The 25,184-nt window shown below is 40.6% G+C and overlaps 1 protein-coding gene across 2 annotated transcripts in view; it reads right to left on the reverse strand.

Annotated features, from left to right (window-relative positions):
* The window catches only part of USP32 (ubiquitin specific peptidase 32), a 205,514-nt gene extending 194,119 nt beyond the window's left edge, over positions 1-11,395 (reverse strand). For both annotated transcript variants that reach the window (XM_012777151.3, XM_012777062.3), the window contains exon 1: positions 11,267-11,395. In XM_012777151.3, the coding sequence (XP_012632605.2) occupies positions 11,267-11,324 (58 nt within the window). In that variant the 5' untranslated portion in view covers positions 11,325-11,395. The remainder of the gene's footprint in view (positions 1-11,266) is intronic.
* Between the last annotated feature and the right edge of the window lie 13,789 nt (positions 11,396-25,184).

Raw genomic sequence — 25,184 nt, forward strand, 5'->3', positions numbered from 1 at the left:
ATTGTACAACATAAGATTATTAGAATAGATGAAAGCAGAAAAGTCATTCCAGAAAAGAAAATCACAGAAATATGAAATGAGAAGAACTAATTGGCGCCACACAATGATCATTGTAGAGAAAAGGTTAAACATTTTAAGTAGGAATACATATTAAATTATGTAAATAATAGGAGGGAAAAATGGTTTCAAAGGTTCCAAAAATTGGATGTTTTTTCTTTTCTTTCTTTCTTTCTTTCTTTCTTGGAGACAGGGTCTCACTATGTCACCAGAATTGCATCAAATGAAGTTGCACTGAATTTTTTTTTTTTTTTTTTTTAGACAGAGTCTCACTTTGTTGCTCAGGCTAGAGTGAGTGCCGTGGAGTCAGCCTAGCTCACAGCAACCTCAAACTCCTGGGCTCAAGTGATCCTGCTGCTTCAGCCTCCCAAGTAGCCAGGACTACAGGCATGCGCCACCATGCCCACCTAATTTTTTCTATATATATTAGTTAGCCAATTAATTTCTTTCTATTTATAGTAGAGATGGGGGTCTCGCTCTTGCTCAGGCTGGTTTCGAACTCCTGACCTCGAGCAATCCGCCTGCCTCAGCCTCCCAGAGTGCTAGGATGACAGGCGTGAGCCACCGCGCCCGGCCTGAATTTTGAATTGATTTTCCAGTGTTCCCTATTCACTCTACTAAGTACATTGCTGTTTAAAAGAAATGTCTCAGAATGAATCAAACCAAGGCTCACCACCTTCAAAAAGTGAGCACCCAAACTTAAAAAAAGGTGCTAATATAACACAAATTAGAAATCTGCTAGTCCTTGCATATAAGGCCGTGTTTCCTTTTTCCTTTGTATTTACTACTAACTGCTTGGTGGATTGTGGTTTAGAGCCAGGAGGCATTATTTGCAACTCAAATTTTAAATATTTATATTCCTGGAACATTTGAATATTTGCATAAATGTCATGAAACAAACATAATTTGCTCTGTAAAAAGTAGTTTACCAGATTATTACTATTAGTTGTATTATCAGGCTTCTCCTTTATTTACACAGCATTAAACTATCCTATTCACTCAGTCAACATTTTAACAAGCCCCTACCAGATACCTTCTAGGTCCCAAATCCTTATTTTCACCATTTCAGAACTGCCAAAAAGTAGAGACAGCCAATTAAACTATCAACTGTAATGCCGTGGGATAACCACTACAGTGAAAGTTTGTTACAGCAAAACAGGGGAAAAAAAGCAGGAGCAGTATCAGGGAAGGCCTCTAAGAGAACTTAACTTCTGGGCTTAGTTTTGACAGATAAAGATTTGGCAAGCCACATAATTCAGGGGGAAAAATGCATGCCAATTTGTCAATGAACATGTACTTCATGCCAGCCACTATACACTAGCTTCTGGAAATAAAAAATAATACACTGCCCTAATTTCAAGACTAATAAACTTGTCAGGGTTTTGCTTCACAGAGAAAATACTTAAAATTTGGTCTTAAAAATGAGTTTATGACTAGGCACACTGGTTCACTCCTGTAATCCTAGCACTCTGGGAGGCCAAGGCAGGAGGATCGCATGAGGTCAGAAGTTGGAGACAAGCCTGAGCAAGAGTGAGAACCCATCTCTACTAAAAATAGAAAAAATTATCTGGGCAACTAAAAATAGAAAAAAATAGCCTGGTGTGATGGTGCATGCCTGTAGTCACAGCTACTTGGGAGGCTGAGGCAAGAGGATCACTTGAGCCCAGGAGTTTGAGGTTGCTGTGAGCTAGGCCGACACCACAGCACTCTAGCCCCAGGTTACAGAGCAAGACTGTCTCAATCAATCAATAAATGAAATATTTAGGGGGAAATCAAGTACACAGGAAAAGTAATCCTAGTATATTAAACGGCTTAGGTATAAACAGCATTTATAAAGGCCTACTTGTGTAAACACTGACACTGATCTAACCAAAATTGAAATACATATATACTAAGGATGAGGAAATAGGAGGAGAGGAAGAACATGTGTGTTTTGGAGGATGGTAGCAATAGGATAAAAAGCTAAATCCTCATGTTCAATAAAGGGAAGCCAATAAATAGGCCTTAAGTGGAAAAAAAAAGATAACATATTAACATATCTATAACATAGATAACATATTATTTTGAAATACAAAGGTAAAGACCAAATTAATAAATTTAAATGTCAAAATCATTGGCTCATGGGTTGGAGAAAAACTGGTGGGGAATGGGGGCAGTATTGTTTTCCTAACAAGCCCTACGTTATCATTTTATCCTAAATTGTGTGCATATATCACTATGATAAAAATAAAAATTGGTAAAAAGCATTAGTCATGGAATATAAGAGAAAAAGAATCTTAAGCCAAAAAAAGCTAGTAGTATAAAGTAGTATAATTTAATTTAAAATCATCACTATTTAGAACCAATGAGAGAGCTCTGTATGTTGAACTTTTATTCTCAACTTTCAAAGTAACTCTCTACAACACTTTAAGCAAATACACTTCCGACTCTAACCTCATACATGGCAGCAGGACGATACTTCTCAGTGAGAAAAAGTACATGAACAACATCAGATAAAAGTGATCATTTTGTGAGCAAAATTATTAAATTTTATACATAACCAAAAGGCATTCCCAAGTGTTAACAAGCACAATACATACTCCCATATTAGTCTCTCAAGGATTTACACTAGGTGAAAGTATTTAAACTAGGCCGGGCCGGGTGGCTCACGCCTGTAGTCCTAGCTCTCTGGGAGGCCGAGGCGGGCGGATTGCTCGAGCTCAGGAGTTCGAAACCAGCCTGAGCAAGAGTGAGACCCCGTCTCTACTATAAATAGAAAGAAATTAATTGGCCAACTAATATATATATAGAAAAAATTAGCCGGGCATGGTGGCGCATGCCTGTAGTCCCAGCTACTTGGGAGGCTGAGGCAGGAGGATCGCTTGAGCCCAGGAGTTTGAGGTTGCTGTGAGCTAGGCTGACGCCATGGCACTCACTCTAGCCTGGACAACAAATCGAGACTCTGTCTCAAAAAAAAAAAAAAAAAGTATTTAAACTAAACAGACAAAATTACACATTAAGTTTAATACTGTTACATTTTTACATTTTTAACTATTATTCAAAACTTTTAGCACAAACATTTTCAGTTACAGGAAAGGAAATTTTTTGGGGAGGAGGACAGAGTCTTGCTTTGTTGCCAAGGCTAGAGTGAGTGCTATGGCGTCAGCCTAGCTCACAGCAACCTCAATCTCCTGGGCTCAAGCAATCCTGCTACCTCAGCCTCCCGAGTAGCTGGGACTACAGGCATGCACCACCATGCCCGGTTAATTTTTTCTGTATATATATTAGTTGGCCAATTAATTTCTTTCTACTTATAGTAGAGACGGGGTCTCGCTCTTGCTCAGGCTGGTCTCAAACTCCTGAGCTCAAGCAATCCGCCCGCCTCGGCCTCCCAGAGTGCTAGGATTACAGGCGTGAGCCACTGCACCTGGCCAGGAAAAGAAATTTTGAGATGGATATGCTTAGTATACTCAATCCCTGTCCATACTCCATTTTTTACTCCCCAAGTTCTCCACATCTTCTCTCCATCATTTATACATTTATACATTCACCCAGACATCCAATAGTTACAGAGCACTTAAAACATGCTGGCACTGCACCAATCCTGGCATTGGGGATTCAGCAACATTCCTGACAATATACCTTATAATTACATATTATGGTAAAAAGCTACAAAGAAACTATTCAGAATATTGCAATAGTGACAAAAGAATACCACTTTGTATAAAGTGATAAAGAAAGGCTTCCCTGAGGCCATCTGAACTAGGGACATGAGATATGAGAATGAGCCAGACATGTAAAAATTTGTAAATAGCCTTTCCAAAATTAGAGAAAGTGGCAATACAAAGTGCTGTAAGCCAGAACAGTGTTCTAAGAACAAAAAGAAAGATAGTGTGGCTAGTATATGGAAACTAAGAGGGAAATTACTATGATTGAGGTTACAGTTTTAAGTAGGAAGCTTTAGAGCCTTGTAGACCATTATAAGGACTACATTTTTTCCCTAATTATTAATATAGGCTTTAAAGAAAGGAATGGGAAGATCTGATTTGGATTTTAAGAGTTTCTGCTGTATGAATCTAGGAAACTACTACAGGGTATCTTTCAGCAAGCAATGATGGCAGCTAGGACTAGAGTGGAGGCAATGAAGATAAGCAAAAGTTAACAGACTAGACTGGGTACCAAACTAACAGGACTGGTGACAGATTCAACTGGAGATAAAAGGATAGGCCAGATAGTGAGAGAAAGGGAGGAACTCAGGATGTCTCTAGATTTTTGGCTTTAGTAATTGGGTTGAAATAATGGTGCCATTTACCATAGTGTTTCCCATGACTAGTAGAGGCCTATCTTGATGATAATACAAAGAAGGATCATTTTTGTAATGGAATCTCTCCAGACCCTTTCATGAGTCATTACCAAAAGACCACCACAGCAAATGTTAAAAGGCTTTTTTCACAGGGGTAAGATGCTGGAACAACCTAACTTCGTTATAGAAATGAAAGAGGCACTGAAGAACTTCCTCCATAAAACTTCATTTTAACATAGCTTTACTTTTAATGCAGTCCAATATCAAGGACTCCAAGAAACGTGTTATAACAAGGTTTCAAAATATCAGTTTTCCTGAATCTTATTCACAAGATAGTTATAAGCTTGAGAATTCCCTATAATAAAGAGCCTTATGTTAACGATATTAAATCTCTAATAAAGAGAGGTATTAAGGGAAGTCCTTGAATACTGGTCATCTTTGAATACATAGGTCTTAGAATAAATAGGTCTCTGACTATAAAAGTAAATAGTCAAAAAGCTAGTTTTATCAGGTTTTTGTGTAATTAACTATCTATCCACCTTTAACCTCCAAGAACTCTCTATTATTAAATAAGAGGACTTAATGGCATGTAAAAAAGAGATGAGAAGGTTCAACTTAAACACAAATATCATGAGGCCCCATGGGCAAAAGCAGAAGCATAAACAAACTCTGAAAAAAGAAGCCATGCTTGCTGGATATAATATGAAAAGAACTGTCTGCCCCATCTTAGTTTTCTCAGCAATACTATCAAACCACCAACTTTTAATTTATAAATAAAAATCCCCACACCACTGCAAATGTGTAACATAAAGCTTCTAATTCAAACTCTCAGCATTACTCTAGTGCTCCAAAAACAGATTTTCTACAACCGCAGCAAGAATAATAATCACTTCCCTAACTTTTCCTATGACCTAGCATTTAATCAAGTGTCAAAAATCTTCCGTTTCTCCTCCTGAGAAAACACCTGGCTATTTGGTTGGGCATCACAATGTCAACTCTAAGTTACATACACATCCTTCTGGAAGGCAACTCTGAGTGCTGTCACTGTAAAGCACAAAGACAGACAATGAACAAGAAAAATCAAACAACAGCTGTCCAGTTTGCTAAATGGGGAGCTTTACTAACCAGCCTGTGATATCACCACTAATACTGACAATTCCACACTAATACTAGAGAGCTCACTGGTGAATTTAACAAATTCATATGAAGGCAAATAAGTGCTTTAACAAAGGTGAATACATAGTGCATCTCAGAAATTCAATTTTCATGTATAGAATGACACATTATGCTAGACCAGTTAATATCACATCATAGGTAGTATAATTCTAATGAAATTTTAATTTTTTTTTTTTTTTTGAGACAGAGCTCGCTTTATTGCCCACGATAGAGTGAGTGCCATGGCATCAGCCTAGCTCACAGCAACCTCAAACTCCTGGGCTCAAGCGATCCTCCTGCTTCAGCCTCCCAAGTAGCTGGGACTACAGGCATGCGCCACCATGCCCAGCTAAATTTTTCTATGTATATTAGTTGGCCAATTAATTTCTTTCTATTTATAGTGGAGACGGGGTTTCGCTCTTGCTCAGGCTGGTTTCGAACTCCTGAGCTCGAGCAATCCGCCTGCCTCGTCCTCCCAGAGTGCTAGGATTACAGGCGTGAGCCACCATGCTGGCAGAAATTTTAATATTAATAGTAAGAAAATGGTGAACAAAATCTTGGTGGGAGATTCATTGTTTTAGAGCATTTTAAGGTTGGTAGATAAGCAAAATTAAAAGTACTGGAATCTTCAACTATTACATGCTTAATTATTCCACTAGCAAACAAAACAACCTATAAGTAACTTGGAAATTAAATTCCTTAACACACAATTATTGAGTACCTGCTATAAAATGAATAGAGTGCAGGGCTACCACCCAGGCCATTGCAGATACCCACACACTCTCTGCATTCCTATAGTACTTCCTTCTATGGTACCGTAGCTTTATGCATTCAGTAGAAACTGTATTTCAGTACAGTGTTCAATAAATGAGATATGCAACACTTTAGTGCAAAATAGGCTTTGTGTTAGATGATTTTGTCCAACTGTATGCTAATGTAAATATTCCAAGCACATTTAAGGTAGGCTAAGTGTATTAAATGCTAATATATCATATGTTAATCATTTATAAATGATATACATGTATATACTACTTTTGAACATATTGTATCTGACATTAAACATACACAAATTACTACTATAAACAAAAGTTCTAATATTTTATTCTCACCCCCTATGGGTAGTCTTGCATGCACTTTAATACATACAAACAGCTGTTCCTCGACTTAACAATGGGGTTATCTCCCAAGAAACCCATGATTAAGTTGATAAGTCAAAAATGTATTTAAAGGCTAGGCATGATGGCTGATGCCTGTAATCCTAGCACTTTGGGAGGTTGAGGAAGGAGGATCACTTGAGGCCAGGAGTTCAGGACCAGACTGAGCAAGAGTAAGACCCCATCTCTACAAAAAAAAAAAAAAAAAAAAATAGAAAAATTAGCCAGGCATAGTGGTACATGCTTGCAGTCTGAGCTACTTGGGAGACTGAGGCAGGAGGCTCGAGCCCAGGAGTTTGAAGCTGCAGTGAGCTATGCTGATGCCACTGCACTCCAGCCCAGGTAACACAGCAAGACGCTATCTCAAAAAAAAAGATTTAATACACTTAGCCTACCTTAATTGTGCTTGGAATATTTACATTAGCATACAGTTGGACAAAATCATCTAACACAAAGCCTATTCTGCACTAAGGCTGGGGGTCCTCAAACTTTTTAAACAGGTGGCCAGTTCACTGTCCCTCAGACCGTTGGAGGGGTGTTGGAGAGTGCAGCGCACATTCCACACATGCGCACTGTGGGCCTGGGACAAGTCGGCCGCTAAGCAGGACAGGCAGCAGCAAGACAGGCAGCAGCGGCAAAAACTCGGCAGGCCGCATGTGGTCATAGTTTGAGGATGCCTGCACTAAGGTGTTGAATGTCTCATTTATTGAATACCGTACTGAAATACAGTTTCTACTGAATGTATAAAGTTTCTGCACCATGATAAAGTAAAAAAATCATAAGTCAAACCATTATAAGTCAGGGACCATCTCTATACAATTCAGTGTAGATCAGTAACACTGACCCAGGCTATATGCTTCTAGAGAGAGGGTCTTATTTACCATTTCCTCAGTGCCTAATCCATTTAGTAAAAATCTGTTGAATGAATGAGCAAAGGGACACTGGAAAATATGAATCCACAATATAACTCTGTAGCACACTATATATAGTTCATCACTCAGCTACTTAGTCTAACATAAGCACCAAATTCTAATTAAAGAAAGGGATTAAAAGAAATTCACCCACTATATTTTATTATCACAATTTAAAAGTTAAGAACCATTTTAATTCAGCCAATTCTGGCAAAAAAAAAAAAAAAAAAAAAAAAAAAAGGTCTTATAATCCTCAGTTTCCAGAAAGAAGAAAAAAGGAGAAAGAAGCAGAGAAGTAAGAATTAAAAAACTAGAGAACATATTTAGGGTTTCTTGGAGTTCTAAAATGCTCTAAACTGCAACTCATCTTTCATTCAACATTTTTTGAATGTTGTGTTCTAAGCATTTGGAATGCATTTTTATGAATATACAACCCATAAACTCCCTCCTCACTAGAGCACTTAACTAGTCTTAAAAAAAAAAAAAAAAAAAAAAAAAAGAATATACAACCCATAAACTGATGCAATAAGGAGGGGAAATAAAGAGATGAGGACAGGCGGGGGCAGTGGCTCACGCCTGTAATCCTAGCACTTTGGGAGGCTGAGACCGGAGGATCGCTTGAGGTCAGGAGTTTGAGACCAGCCTGAGCAAGAGCAAGACCCCATCTCTACTATAAATAGAAAGAAATTAGCCGAACAACTAAAAATAGAAAAATTGCTGAATCGACTTCAGTGCTGAAAAAAAAAAAAATAAATAAAAAAATAAAAATAGAAAAAATAAGCGGGGCGAGGTGGTGTGCACCTGTAGTCCCAGCTACTCGGGAAACTGAGGCAGGAGGATCACTTGAGCCCAAGGAGTTTGAGGTTACTGTGAGCTAGGATGACGCCAGGGCACTCTAGCCCAGGCAACAGAGTGAGACTCTGTCTCAAAAAAATTTTAAAAAAAAAGAGAACAGGACAGGACTGCTAAAAGTCTCAGTATCCACAAAATACAAGTATACTTCCTTAGAAAATACATGCAATATAAACAAGAAATCAAGTTTTCCCTTGTGTTCTATCAAGATATTTAAAATCACATACAGAAGGCAAAATTAAAAGCTACCATTATAATATATCTTCATAAAAATGTTTAAAGTACATTTTCAGAAAACCATTAAGGTTTATATAACTGACATGCAATCTAGCTAAAACCTGTACACAAAACCAATCTTCCTAATTTCTAGAGCTTCTAAAATATAAGTGAAGTCACTAGACTGCCCTTCCACTCAGGTCCAGTAAGTGTTATCTGTCAATAACATAACACTTCATTTCCAAAGCCCCACTTTGCAAGATAAACTGCCTGCAATTCCATGTTTGTATGTGGTAATATATACCTGAGTTTTTTTTAAATACTACCTAATTACGGATAGGCATTATTTAGTGTTCAATAATTTTAAGTAAAGCCAATGGGGCAAGTATTTCAGTAGCTTTATCAAGCTTGTTTTTCGCTTGTACAATGATTCATATAACACACATTGGACTAATGAGTGTCCATCAAATCCTATCTACTCTCCCCAACTCACCTTATACAATATAAACAAGCAGATGAAACCAATGGATGCAGGTTTCAGTACCTATTTACATTATTCAAGTGCCCAAAAAAGGTTCTTAAACCATTTTTTAGCTCTATCAAAAGTTTTATAAACTTTCTGTAATCTTACTGAAAGATACTTTATATTAAAGTCTGACATTTATTAAAGCAAACGGTATCATGTTTAAGTGAGTTACCCTCTTTAAAAAAAAGGTTCCTGGTTTACATTTAGAAATGCTATTTTATCAACTTGCTTCTCTCTTTTTTGCTTTAATTTTCCTCTGCAGCAAAACTGATATAAAGAATTCCTTCAAGCAATAGTTACAAGTAAAGTTTTAACAAATATTTTGCTACCTCTTCAAATACATGTTTTAGAATTCAACAGGCAGACACTTCTTAACTAATCAAAAACCTTCAGTCAGATCAGTTTAAAATGCAGAGTTAATTTGTATTAACAAACATACAATCTTAGTTTGAAATGAGATTAAGTAGGTTAGAGGTGAATAAAGGTTTAATTTTACAATTTCTTAAAGCCAGGTACATCACTGGCTTCACACCCTTCAAACTTAAGAAACACTTCTGAACCTTTAAGCTGTAAATCAGTTTGACTAATGTCCTCTTTCATGTCATGTAAGCTATTGCCTAATTGAGACCAGATCTGTCAGGCTCAACAGCATCCCGGAAATGACTACCCTACTAGGGCTGGAAACACATCAAGAATTTGGAATATTTCTCATATTGAAGCAGGGGGAAAAAATTCAAATAAGATTGTCCACAAGAACAATCATTATACTGTTCCACAGGAAAAAAGACATAAAAAGCTTTTTTTTGTTGTTATTATTCTGATAAGTCCACAACCAATGCATCTAAACCCTGTATCTTGCTGTCAAAGGATGGCCCACTGAACTTATCCCTCTTCTTCCTATATATGAACAAGAGTTCATTCCTAAAGTCTCATTCTGAATGCCTATTTTTGAACCTAATTTTCATTTTATATCCTTAGCTACTAAAACCACCTGGAGCATGATTGGTTTCCTGACTTAAAAACCTGTTAATACTGCCTAGCACCTAATCTTAACGTTTTTCACTTCTAACGAAGAATATCCATCCATTACATGTCGAAATGAAACGCACACACACACATACACACACACACTCAAATCCCAGCCATAATATTCCGGCCATCAACTGTGCAATAGACACTTCCAGTTAGCGTGTGCTTTAGTGCTCATGGACAGCGGTATCAGAGTAAGTGGAAGGGGGTTGGGGCTGTTAACAATATACAGTGCATCACAGCCAATAAGCAGCAGGCCGGGACTGGCAGCGAGGCCAGTCTCTGAAGGGAGCTATAACACAATATCAGAATGCTGGACTTCCGAATGCCATTTTATGGGGTGGGAGGGGGTATGAACTGGGAATCAAATACAGTAAAAGGCTCTGGTCAACGACTGAGGAGATGAAACCTAAGACAAGGTCTTGTGGCAACGCCAGTTGCCAAGTCTCATCTCACCTCACCTCAAACACAACTTAATTTCAGGTCGTTCTTATCAAAGTCAGCCGCTCAAAGGGTGAGGGGTGGCAGGAGTGGTTGGTCATAGCCCCCAAGAGACTGGCAAAGGCCCTTGGAAAAGGCAGAGACTCCCCCCTAGGAAGGCGTTCCAGTATAGCAAAAAGAAGAGCGCTTGGTAGCCGCCTCCTCTCTCCCTTCCAGCTAAGGCTATTAGGAACCAGGTTAGGGTGGTGTTGGAGGTTTTTATGAAGGAGTGACATGAGAAAATGGCTGTGAAGGATGAGGGGGACTAGAAGGCCCTGGAGCCACCCAAGAAAATGGGGAGAAGAGGACTTCCCTGGACACATCCAGGACAACAACGCCACCAAAGAGCACGGACATTGCCCTGCCAGCGCCTGATGCCCCTCTCTCAGGGAAAGCTTCGCCCCCTTCCATACGGTCCCAATTCCCAAACACTGCTTCCCACCTGACCTCACTCCCTCATAATATTCCCCAGCACTGGCTGCCTTTCCCTTCCGCTTCAGGCGCCCCACACCCTCAACCTCCCCTCTCCTTTCCCGGTCACCCACCCTCCGGGCAGACCGTCGCGGGCCTCCCCGGCAGCTCGCCCAGACCCCTCCCCCCTCACCTCTCCTCAGCGCCTCCTCGTAGCTGAGGAATCCGATCCGTGACTCCTTGGCGCCCATGCTCCCCTCATCCCCTCGGCCGGGGGTCGGAGCCTGATCTCGCCCCCACCCCCCTCCCGCCTTCTCCTCGGCGTCCCTGGGTGACGGTGTCGGCGTCCCCCGCCCCCACCTCCCCCCACACTAACAAGTGCGGATTCTGCCCCGGCGGCTCCTCCCGGCCGCCGCCACCGCCCCCATGCCGAATCACGTGACCCGCTTCCACCCCGCCCCCTTCCCCTCCCTTCTACTCCGCCCTTCTCCTCTCTCCTCCTTTCCCTTCCCTCCTCACGCCCTCTTCCCTCCCCGCGCCCTCCTCCCGCCAGCCCCGCCAAGGGTCACCTGACCCGAGGCCAGGGATTGTTCCGGGTAATGGCCGCCAAGGGCCACACACTCCGCCCCGCCCCACGCTAACCGCGCGCATGAGCGGAGGGGGGGCCGCCTCACCGCACGTAACGCGTCACCCCCACCTTCCCGCCAATCCCGAGCCGCGAAGCCCGCCCGGGCGCCTCCGCCGGCAAGGGAGGGCGGTGACTTCCGGGGCGCTCGAGGCCGGCCCCTCACGCCCACACACCCTGGTGCTTGGCGGGTGGGGCAGAGCGAGTGACGGTTAGTGTGGCAGCGGCCGAGACTCATCTTGCAGGACAAGTGGAATCTTAGGGAACGGGGGTCTGAGGGGTGCGGTTCATAAGTGAGCAGGCGGGAAACTCCCCAGGTTAAGGAAATTTTTGACTAAGAGGGAATTGTGAAAGGAAAGGAGAATCTCAGGACTTTCTTGTGACGAAAGAATTCTTATTCCTGGCAGGGAGATCCCCAAGGAAAGTGAATGAAGTTGAGAATATCTTCGCTTACGCATCATTCTGTCCCCCCTGGGAAAGGACTGCCGCTGGATGTCCTTTACCAGCCCCGGTCCCAGCTGCCAGTGGCCCACCTCCTCCGCCCTGGGCCTGCCTCTTGCGGACTCTGGAAACCGCGCTACCAGGCTTATCTTGCCTCTTCACTCGCGGAGTTGCTCTCTGCCAGAAATGTGAGGGTTGCAAAGCTTAGAATGAAGTACCTTGCTTTTTTGTTTTTAACTGTAGTATCATTTTTAGTGGCATTAAGAGCTTTTACATTATTGTGCAGCCATTGCCACCATCCACCTCCAGTACTTTTTTCTTCTTGCAAAACTGAAACTCTCCCCATCAGGAACTCTCCATTCCCCTATCCCATCGGTCCATGGCAACCACTATTCTACTTTCTATTAATTGGACTACTGTTAAAGTATTTCATATGACTGGAACTATACAGTAGTTCTCTTTTATAACTGGCGTATTTCATTTAGCATAGTGTCTTCCAGGTTCATTGTGTTGTAGCATGTGTCAGAATTTCCCAGATCTGCCTCTGGGTATATACCCAAAGGAATTGAAAGCAGGGATGTGAACAGCTATTTGTGCACTCATATTTATAGCGGGATTATTCACAATAGTCAAAAGGTGAAAACAACTAGGAGTGTCTTGAATGGATAAGCAAAATGTGGCATATATGTACAATAGAATTATTATTCAATTCCATGCTTTTGTTAACAGGGGAAAAAAAAGCCAAACTCTAATTTTAAAGAGATTTACTCTGAGCCAAATTTGGGCTCAGCTCTCTCAAAGTCATGAGTTCGAAACCAGCCTGAGCGAGTTGCCGTCTCTACTAAAAAAATAGAAAGAAATGGATTGGACAACTAAAAATATATACGAAAAAATTAGCTGGGCATGGTGGTGCATGCCTGTAGTCCCAGCTACCTGGGAGGCTGAGGCAGTAGGATTGCTTGAGCCCAGGAGTTTGAGGTTGCTTTGAGCCAGGCTGACACCACTGCACTCTAGCACAGGCAACACAAGAGAGACTCTTTCTCAAAAAAAAGTTCTTAATTAGAGATAAGCCACGGGACATATATTTGATGTGTAAATTGAGGACCTGCAGGTTTGTCTTGAATACCCTTAGGCCTGTTAATGGGTTACAAATGATGTCCCCAAGAAGGGGGGTGCATGATGAGGCATGTCTGACCTTCCTCCTGTCAGGCAATTTAGTTTTAGGATATTCTTTTGGCCATGAGGGGTTCCATTCAGTCTGTGCGGGTGGGCGGGCGTGGGGGAGGGGTGTTAAAACTTTTATTTTAGTTCACACTTTTTAACTCCTTTTAGTTTACTTTCGTCTTTGATGTGAAAGTCACAGTTACAAAGCTTCTAAATAAAGAAGCAACATTGAAAACCATTTGGATTAGATTAGACTCAAAGTGCTAGTTAGGTAATTTAGGGCCAGCAAAAGGATTTTAGTTCTAAAACCAGCAGATTCTAATATGCCCTGCTAGAGAAAAAAAGTAATACTCTACTCACCTTTCCTGGCAGACCAGATCAGCAGTGTGACATAGTCACAGCACTGCCCTTTCCAGTTCACTGTGAGGCGGTTAATTTTAAGACTTCAGATTAGTTGCATTACTAAAAGGCCATGAATCAGGGCGTTGGGAATGTATTTCAAAGCCTTTAATTTCCAGGTCATTAGTTCAGTGTAGACATACATCTTCAGACAAAACAACTCAGTCATCTTCAGCCTACAGAGTACAGTTCTGAGTTAGATTATGCTAATTAATGGGAAGTGAATCTTAAGGGCTCAGCTGTGAGAGAAAGAAACCCTCAAGAGTTCAGTGGCAACATACCCTAGGCATTGTTACTGTCCTAAACAATCAGTACCTAAAGATAGTTTTGCTACGCAAAGGAGAAACCTGGATGTTTATCTACCCACTTGATTTACACTGGACTCCAGAACAAATTAATTTATCTCTTTGTGGCACTTGCCCCACTTGAAAGATGGGATTAGAGTTGGGATTCATCTATCTCATGAGATAGTAAATGATTATAAAATACTTAGGAAAGACTAGAATACAATTATGCATCGTTTACAGATGGGGATGCATTCAGAGATATGCATTGTTATGTGACTTTATCATGTGAACGTCATAAAGTGTACTTACACAAACCTAGATGGTATAACCTACTACACACCTAGGCTATGTGGTATAGTGTGTTGCTCCTAGGCTACAGATCTGTATAGCTTGCTACCACAGACACTTGGAACCAATGTTATTTGCATATCTAAACATAGAAAAGGTACAGTAAAAATAGTGTTACAATCTTTTGTGACCACCATTATGTAGGTGGTCATTCATTGACTGAAATGTCATTATACAGCGCATGACTGTATAAACTTTATAATGTAAGATTTAGCGCACAGGAACTTTTAAAATTTTCCTCCTTAAGTTTCACGCCTGTCTTCCCCTAGGGCCATAGAATTTTTCACTCCATCACAAGATTTATTATGGATTAAACACTTCTAAAAAATTTTTAAATTGAGATAGCAAACTAAGAAATAATATTTCTCTTTTGTCTGAGTTAGGTACATTATTGAAGGCAGTGAAGCAGATAGTTATGTCTGCTGGGAATTTTAAATGTTAAACTGGAATTAAAACCTGCCTTTTGGCTGGTCCGAAGGTAGTGAGTTATCTCACGTGATTGTTCACAGTCAGGTACAGATTGAACTCCTTGTTCTACTACTTTCCCCCCTCCTCACTACTGCACTTGACTAGTCTTAAATTTTTTTTAAATAAAAAAAATTAAAAATAAAAAACCTTTTAGTTTGTATTACACTGTAGTAGGCAGTCAAATGTTAAACATCCCTCTATAACTTGAAATTGATACAGTACTTAAGTTTGACAGTGTAGAAAATCTGAATTCTATTTAGCCTGCTGAAAGGAATTCTATTAATCATTTAGCTTGTTCAATTTCACTATAAGTCACATAATACATTGAAGAGTTGGCCAGCACATCACTTTTAAGTATTTGGTTGTACTTAGTAAACCACTGCTTTAACTATAATTACATGCCTGTGAAAGGGTTGACCATATGGAGATTTAAAACATGGGAGATTGGTATGTAATTTCTACTTCTAGTTGGACAACCTAAATGATAGTGTTCCTATTGGTACTCCCAGAGAAATGACAAGAATAGCACAGAGTCATTTTATTAATAGTACTTGCCAAAAAAGCTTAGATAAGCTAGAGATTAGGAGATCAATACAATCAAGAGTCATGGAAGAGCACCTAATTTATGTATGACTTCATTGCCACCATGTCAAACCGACACTCTATGAAGTGTGACTATACAATAAGAGAATTCAGTTTCCAGTATTATGGACTTGTTACCTTTTAGTGACAATACGAGGATGTGGTCACATTTATTATATTTTTATTTACACTAAACCCCCCCCCCTTTTTTCTTTGTACAGACAGACTCCTGGGCTCAAGTGATCCTCTTGCCTGAGCCTCCAGAATAGCTGGGACTAGAGGTAAGCACCACCATGTCCAGCTAATTACTTTTTATTTTTTGTAGAGGCAGGGACTCTATATTGCCTATATTGCTATATTGCCTCTGGTCTTGAACTTCTGGCCTCAATCAGTCCTCCCATCTCTGTCTCCCAAAGCGCTGGGATTAGAGGCATGAGCCACTGCACCTGGCCAAAGGAGAGTTTTTGCATTACCCTTTACCCATTACAAATTCTGCCAACAAAGAAATGAATCCCTGCTTTTTTCAACATGAAGTTCATTTTCATTTTAAACCTGGACAAAATATTGGGAGAATAGCTAAAGATATTAATACATCATTCTCTAATCTACAATTATTTCTCCTTTTTGTTTATCATTCTTTAAATAGAGCCTAAAATTGGCAAAATTTCAACAGGACATATCCCGTAAGAGCTTTAAGATTCACAAGATACCTAAGTTAAAATTAAGAATGGGAAAGAAATAGAACATTCAGAGTAAGGAAGGACCTTAACTTAGGCCTTTCTTAGAAGTTCTCTTTTTCCATTTTACCACAGTTCATGCTTGTCAAACAATTTACTGAACCTGTGAGTAAATGTTTATATAATATTCCTATATTGATTGCCCTTCTCCACCCTAGCTGCAATGAAGTTGTATTTGTGTCTCCTTCAAATCAATAGTTTACAAAGGTTAGGGGATGGGTCTTATGGGGAGTATACCATTGGCTTCTTTTTTCTTCTTAGCTCCTGAAAAACCAAGTAGCTTCCTTTCAGTCCTCTTCTGATCTCCTTATTACTTCTTATGTGGCAGCTGGATTGTACTCTTAGGCCAGTCTTTTCCAGAAAAATACAAACTACAAGCTTGAGTATAGGTACATCAGTCAAATTCTATTCAGCAATTAAAACGCAGAATAATCCAGAATCCAACTTTGAACACATAGGATATACCTTACTTCAATCTTTAGGCCATAAATAACTTTGTCAGAAGTCCAGTTTATCTTTCTAATATGCTTTCTTAGGTATTTGAAAAATGCCAACTCTAGCTGTGTATCTTTGACTTTGATTTCTTTTTTTTTTTTTTTTTTTTTTGAGATAGAGTCTTGCTTTGTTGCCCAGGCTAGAGTGAGTGCCGTGGCATCAGCCTACCTCACAGCAACCTCAAACTCCTGGGCTCAAGCAATCCTCCTGCCTCAGCCTCCCGAGTAGCTGGGACTACAGGCATGTGCCACCATGCCCGGCTAATTTTTTCTATATATATCATAGTTGGCCAATTAATTTGTTTCTATTTATAGTAGAGACAGGGTCTCACTCTTGCTCAGGCTGGTTTCAAACTCCTGACCTTGAGCAATCCGCCTGCCTCAGCCTCCCAGAGTGCTAGGATTACAGGCGTGAGCCACCGCGCCAGGCCTGACTTTGATTTCTTCATCTTGTAGATGATAGATTTAAACTCAGACTTTTCCAGTTCTTAAATTCTCTCATTATTTCTTGGAATGTACAATCACTTGCCAGCTCAAACCTGTTTTTATTTTTAATTGAAGCTCAATTTTTCTCACTTGGCTATTAATACAATGTTTTTATTCTGCTTTCCAAATTTTACTGAATTCTTAGTCTGCTGTTTTTCTAATTGTTCCCCCTTTCTTCACTCCAAGCCTTCTTTTGATCAATAACTATTATTCTGATACTCAAAAAATTCTGATAATCAAAAATTCTGAGGCAGAGACCAGGCAAAGTGGCTCACACCTATAATCCCAGGACTTTTAGAGACCGAGGCCGGAGGATTGCTTGAGGTCAGGAGTTGAAGACCAGTCTGAGCATCATAGCGAGGCCCCATCTCTACAAAAAAAATAGAAAAATTAGCCAGGCATGGTGGCATATGCATGTGGTCCCAGCTACTTGGGAGGCTGAGGCAGAAGAATCACTTGAGCCCAGGAGTTTGAGGCTGCAGTGAGCTATGATCATGCCACTGCCTTCATGCCCAGGCAACAAAGCAAGATTCTGTATCAAAAAGAAAAAAAAAATTCTGAGGCAGAGAGATGCCTGCCTACATATAGGTATTTAATAGCCAGTAATTGCGGTATAATCTGGAAACTCTCAGTAGGATTTACAGTAGGAATGGGTATGGGGTTAATCATTAGCGTCTTAAAAGGAGTTAGGAAATGTAGCGCATGATTCATGGCTCTAGGTGTAGGTAAAACTTTGTGTTTGGTAGTATTGATCCAACAATTAACATCTTTAAGAATCCCAATATTTTCTTCCTAAAGGATTTGAAAGCTATAAAATAGCATTTGGTCAAAAGCTTTTTGGCAACTCTGTTTAGTCACTGGTGTGCTAGTAGAGGGAAAGGGGAAGAGAATCAAATCTGGGCTTCTTAGAAAGAGGAAGGAAAGTCATATAAAAAAGAGGAAGTTGGCAAGTCTCTCACTCATGCCTATTTAACATCCTCCCACTGCTCTAACAAGTAGTATAAATATTGCAGATAGTCCATTTTAATATTTATAAATCACTTTCTGTGTGCTAAATCCTAAGAAATACAAAGATGACTTTTTAAAAAAATATCTGGGAAATACTATATGATTAAGATAAATATAAATCGAGAAACTTGAAGATATTAAAAAAAAGATAAATATAAGATGTTATGGGAACCTAGAGTAGGGAGAGGTATTGGTCCAAACTGAAGGACTGGGAAGAAAGAGGAAAGCCTGGGGGATGTAAGTCTTAAGAAATCAGCTGTTCATTTACTCCAACAAATCCAGCATGCCTACTATATGACAGGCATTGTTTTAGGCACTGAAGATACAGAATTGAGCGAAGTAAAAATTACTGCTCTCACGGAATTTGCATTCTAGTAGGAAAATAAAGATAAGTATAATAACAGTAAGTCAGTTGTTAACAAGTTCTGTGGAGAAAAATTGCAGAGGAGGGAGACAGGATGTGCTGACATGAAGGTTGCAATTTAAAATAGAATGGTCAGAGGGGACCAAAAGTGATATTTAAGCCAACATCTAAAGAAGATAATGGAGCAAACCTTGTGGATAGACTGTCCTAGGCACTGAGGCAAGAACGTTTCTGGCAAGCGTAAGCACCAGCAAAGAAGCTAATGTGACTACAACAATGAGGGAAGTGGTTGGGAGCAAATCCCCCTTAAAGACTTTGGCTCTCTCTCTTTGGAAAATGGGATGCTGTTGCAGGTTTTTGAATGGAGAAGAGAGGTTTTTGTTTTTTTTCTTTTTTGAAACAGAGTTTCACTCTCTTGCCCGGGCTAGAGTGCTGTGGCGTCAGCCTAGCTCACAGCAACCTTCAACTCCTGGGCTCAAGCGATCCTCCTGCCTCAGCCTCCCAGAGTGCTAGGATTACAGGCGTGAGACACCGCGCCTGGCTAATTTTTTCTATTTTTAGCTGTTTGGCTAATATCTTTCTATTTTCAGTACAGACGGGGTCTCGCTCTTGCTCAGGCTGACCTCGAACTCCTGAGCTCAAGCAATCCTCCTGCCTCGGCCTTCCAGAGTGCTAGGATTACAGGCGTGAGACACTGCGCCTGGCCAAGAAGAGAGATTTAAAATGTCATACATTTTTATTTTTTATTATTTTTTAGAGACAGGGTCTTCCTATGTTGCCTAGGGTGGTATCTCCTGGACCAAAGGGATCCTCCCACCCTCAAGGGGGAGGCCTGCCTTGGCCTCTCAAAGTGCTAAGATAACAAACATGAGCCACTGTGCCAGCCATTTTTAAAAGAATATCTTAGCTGTGTTGAAAATGGACTGTAGTGAAATGAGAAGGGACAAAAGGACAAACATGGGGAGACCAATTAGAAGGCTACTGCAATAATCTAGGCAGTGAAGGTTAAGGGATAAGAGGTTGGGCCCCAGAAATTATTTTGAGAGAAGAGCCAACAGGATTTGTTGATAGATTAGGGTAGAAAATATTCAAGAATGACTGCAAACTTGGTGGCCCAAATAACTACAGTGAGATGAGGTGAGTAAGACAATAGGAGGAGAAGGCTTATAGGTCAAGATCAGAAGCTCAGCTTTGGACCTGTTACATTTGAGATACCTATTAAGACATCCAAGTGGAGTTGTTGAATAGAAAGATATTTAAGCCTGAAGTTTAGGCCGGTCTCGGTGGCTGACGCCTATAATCCTAGCACTCTGGGAGGCCAAGGCGGGCGGATTACTCAAGGTCAGGAGTTCGAAACCAACCTGAGCGAGACCCCATCTCTACTAAAAATAGAAAGAAATTAATTGACCAACTAAAAAAATATATAAACAAAAACTTAGCCGGGCATGGTGGCACATGCCTGTAGTCCCAGCTCCTGGGGGGGGGGGGGGAGGCGGCTAAGGCAGTAGGATCGCTTGAGCCCAGGAAATTGAGGTTGCTGTGAGCTAGGCTGATGCCACGGCACTCACTCTAGCCTGGGCAACAAAGTGAGACTCTGTCTCAAAAATAAATAAATAAATAAAGTTATGAGACTGGATTAGATCTCTAAGGGCATGACCCATTCCCAAGGCAACTGGGGTTTCCAGCACTAAAAGTTCAGGGAGATGGGAACTAGCAATAAGACTGAGAAGGCAAAGCCATAGAGGTGGGAAAGCAAAGAAGGTGGGAGGGCATGCAAAGAAAAAAAAAGAGTGAGTAAAGTCACAGAGATATAAAGCAGAACTGAACTGGAAAGATAAGAAGCTCTCCCTCATCAGAAATGTCTTTTGTACCAACAAAATCAAAGCTGGCTCCTAAAACAACTGAAAAATCAAAAATCCATTATCAGCAAGGTAATATTTCTCACTTTTTTTTTTTTGAGACAGAGTCTCACTTTGTTGCCCAGGCTAGAATGAGTGCTGTGGCATCAGCCTAGCTCACAGCAACCTATCCTGGGCTCAAGCGATCCTTCTGCCTCAGCCTCCCGAGTAGCTGGGACTACAGGCATGCACCACCATGCCCGGCTAATTTTTTCTATATATATTAGTTGGCCAATTAATTTCTTTCTATTTTTATAGTAGAGACGGGGTCTCGCTCTTGCTCAGGCTGGTTTCAAACTCCTGAGCTCGAGCAATCCACCCACCTCAGTCTCCCAGAGTGCTAGGATTACAGGCGTAAGCCACCGTGCCCAGCCATATTTCTCACTTTTAACACTTGTGAGGAATTATAAGCAGTTCAGGAATGCTTTTAAGTAGATTTTAAGAGCTTCGTTGGTTTTTGTCAGATTTCTGTTTTGCTGTGATCTCTTTGAGCTATCAATGGGGCAATACTTAACAGGATGTTTTGGGGACAATAAGCACTCTCAAAATTTTTCTAAAAGGATGAATTAGATCAGAGTATGATAATTAAGGATATTTAAGGATTAAAAGTAGATCTGCCTGTGCATGAACGTCAGCCTAGATGTCACTTAAAAGAAATTGATAGGGCCCAAACATTTTTGTACATTAGTAGATAATATTAACAACCCAATTCATGCAAAAAAATCTAAGGGAGTAGCCAGTAGATACAAAGATTGTCCCCAGAAAATTCATAGGAAGGGGTTCAAATTTCCCCCACTGAGACAAATTCTCCCCTAATTAGTACTCAGACTACATACTAGCCTCATGGGTAATCTTTCTGGAAAAGGGTGCTAAATCATCCCAAATATTCCAGTTTCTGTGGAAATGGAATAAAAACAAAAGTGGGCAAAGTGGAATTCTAGTTAATAGGTCATTGTGCGCATTCATTAACCACATCCCAATCTTGCACTGTACAAACACTAATATAAAGATCTTCCATTCAGCCGGGCGTGGTGGCTCACGCCTGTAATCCTAGCTCTCTGGGAGGCTGAGGCGGGTGGATTGCTCAAGGTCAGGAGTTCGAAACCAGCCTGAGCAAGAGCGAGACCCCGTCTCTACTATAAATAGAAAGAAATTAATTGGCCAACTAAGATATATATAGAAAAAATGAGCCGGGCATGATGGCGCATGCCTGTAGTCCCAGCTACTCGGGAGGCTGAGGCAGGAGGATTGCTTGAGCCCAGGAGTTTGAGGTTGCTGTGAGCGAGGCTGATGCCACGGCACTCACTCTAGCCTGGGCAATAGAGTGAGACTCTGTCTCAACAAAAAAAAAAAAAAAAAAAAGATCTTCCATTCTAGCAGTTGTCTCCTCAATAGGAGAAGTCTGGTAGGAGAGCAGCATTTTTCTCTATCCTCAATACTCCAATCTCTCATTGATATCTCATTCTTATTTTTCTGAAATAAAGCACTAATCAGAATCACATTCTAGTACAGCCCATATGTCTTTGTTTAAACAAATGAGTGTATCTATGCTACTGTGTGTGATTCTGGGTTGTCATTGTTGCACAAGAAATTACTGCAAAAATTTAGGCTGGGCGCGGTGGCTCACGCCTGTAATCCTAGCACTCTGGGAGGCCGAGGCGGGCGGATTGCTCGAGGTCAGGAGTTTGAAACCAGCCTGAGCAAGAGCGAGACCCTGTCTCTACTATAAATAGAAAGAAATTAATTGGCCAACTAATATATATAGAAAAAATTCGCTGGGCATGGTGGTGCATGCCTGTAGTCCCAGCTACTCGGGAGGCTGAGGCAACAGGATTGCTTGAGCCCAGGAGTTTGAGGTTGCTGTGAGCTAGGCTGACGCCATGGCACTCACTCTAGCCTGGGCAACAAATCGAGACTCTGTCTCAAAAAAAAAAAAAAAAAAAGAAATTACTGCAAAAATTTAATAGTGTAAAACAATGACAACATCTATTTTCCTTATGAACCTGCATTTTGGGCAAGGCTTAGTGGGAATAGCTATCCTCTGTTCCATTTATTTTTTATTTTATTTTTTTTTTGAGACAGAGTCTCGCTTTGTTGTCCAGGCTAGAATGAGTGCCGTGGCGTCAGCCTAGCTCACAGCAACCTCAAACTCCTGGGCTCGAGTGATCCTTCTGCCTCAGCCTCCCGAGTAGCTGGGACTACAGGCATGAGCCACCATGCCCGGCTAATTTTTTATATATATATCAGTTGGCCAATTAATTTCTTTCTATTTATAGTAGAGACAGGGTCTCGCTCTTGCTCAGGCTGGTTTTGAACTCCTGACCTTGAGCAATCCGCCCTCCTCGGCCTCCCAAGAGCTAGGATTACAGGCGTGAGCCACAGCGCCCAGCCCTCTGTTCCATTTAGTGTCAGCTGCGATGGCTTGAAAGCTAGGGTCTGGAATCTTCTGAAGTCTTGCTGACACACATGTCTGCTAGTTGTTGCTAGTTGTCTCCTAAGATCTTAGCTGGAGCTGTCAATTATACCTACTGAAATTCCTCTTTCCTCACAACAGTGTGGTTAGGTTCCAAAGGTGAGCATCCTACAAGAGAGAGGTGGGTAGGGCAGGGTGCAGTAGAGGGAGCGTAATCTGTATCTCCTTTTATGTCCTAGCCTCAGTTGTAATACAGTGTCACTTCTGCATTCTAGTCATTGAAGCAGTCACAAAGTTCTGCCCAGGTTCAAGGGCAGAGGGAATAATCTCCAGAAATATTGTTGTGATACAGTCTATCCTCTGGTTACAATAATTTAGATTCTTCTAGATGCAAGATATATTCACCCCTTCCTCCAAAACTCCCATCCTGGCATCAAGTTCAGGCTTGGGATCTAGGAGTTAATCATCCAGATCAGGTCCAGGTGTGACTGAGGCTCCTCAGGTGTGGTTCCTCACATACAGTACCTTTTGATTTGAACACCTAATTGTAGTAAGTATATACTGATTTCATTTCGAGGAAAGGGACCAAGATATGTGCAACTTACTTGTAAATAGTCCAGGAAAAACAAACTGTAAATGGGCATGGTGGTGTGTGCTTGTAATCCCAGCTACTTGGGAGGCTGAGGCAAGAAGATCACTTGAGATCAGGAATTGGAGATCCAACCTGGGCAACACAGCAAGACCCCACATCTCTATAAAAAAACAAGAAAAATTAGCTGGACATGGTGGTACCTGTTGTCCCAGCTACTAGGGAGGCTAAGGCAGGAGGATTGCTTGAGCCCAGGAGCTTGAGGCTACAATGAGTTATGATTGTACTACTGCACTCCATCCTGCCTGGGCAGACTTTGTCAAATAAATAAATAAATAAATAATGTATACATTTTTTCACACATACATATTTGGTGACTATATATACATATTTCTGTAGACACACACAAACATATACACATGTTTCTGGAGATTATTTCCCTACCCTTTGAGCCTAGGCAGTACTTTTTGACTGCTTCAATGACAGAGTGCAGCAGAAGTGACACTACGTTACATCTGAAGCTAGGTCATTTATATGGGGGTGGGAAGAGAGAATGCAAATGATAAGGCAAATTGAGCAAAATGTTAATAGGTGAATCTGAGTAAAAGGTATGCAAGTGTTTTTTATACTATTCTTATTTTTGCAACTTGTAAAACTGTCAGCTCAAAATTATTTCCAAATAAAAAGGTTTTTTAAAATATAGTGTTCATGAAATAGGTACTGAGCATTAATATTTTTATATTTTTAATTCCAGGGACAAATCTGGACTTGATTTTTATAACTTTGGGGGCTCAGGGAAAATTGTTTAGTTCTACTTTTGCCCAAATGTCTACAAAAAGACACATTTAATTTCCTTAAATAGCTAGTTCTAGGAGAAATCCTCTTTGAGAGGGGAAATTTGGCAAAACTGAAACTCAGCTTTTCAGTGGCCTTTGAATTACCTACCACAATAAAGGCATCTTGAAGCTTCCTTTGGCTTATGGAGAAATTGTAGAAGAAGAATGTACATCAGCCTCATAACAAAAGAGACTGGGATTAGCTCCCTTGAAGAAATATCAATTGTGGTCCCAGAGCACAAATTCTAAAAATAGTGGCTACTGAGAAACACCCGTCTCATCTTTCCAATATGAAAAGAACACTTAAATAGAAGGCAGTTTTTTTTTAGCTACAATCCCCAAACAAATAAGGAATAATCACTACTAAAACTCTGGTTTTAGAGACTTAGTACCTTTAAAAGGCAAATGATGGCCATTTAGTAAATTTATTCATAACCATCATGTATGCAATTTTATTCTTTCAAAGCTTATTATTCAGAAATCCTACATTAGAAGTGTTATCATCTAAAAATAAGTAATTAGCCATACCAAAGACATATAAAGAATTCATTTTATGAGACAAGCCTGGGCAACATAGTGAGATTCTCATTTCTACAAAACATAAAAATATTAGCTGAGCGTGGTGGGGTACACCTGTAGTCCAGCTACTCAGGAGGCTGGAGTAGGAGCATCACTTGAGCCCAGGAGTTTGAGGTTACAATTAGCTATGATTGGGCCACTGCACTCCAGCCTGAGTGACAAAGCAAGACCCTGTCCCTGGAAAAAAAATAATTTATTTTATAAGAGATATATAATCAAGGCACATACTCCTAAATAACTTAATAATTCCTAGTACTTATTAAACTCTCACATGTGTCAGACACTGGTTTAGGGCATTTTACGTATATTATTATTTAATCCTCACAACAGTCCTATGAGGTATACAAGGGCTGTTCAGAAAGTAGCCAGCTATATAATCATTCTCATTATATT

The sequence above is a fragment of the Microcebus murinus genome, chromosome 18 (assembly GCF_040939455.1).
Source record: "Microcebus murinus isolate Inina chromosome 18, M.murinus_Inina_mat1.0, whole genome shotgun sequence".
Classification (NCBI taxonomy): Eukaryota; Metazoa; Chordata; class Mammalia; order Primates; family Cheirogaleidae; genus Microcebus; species Microcebus murinus.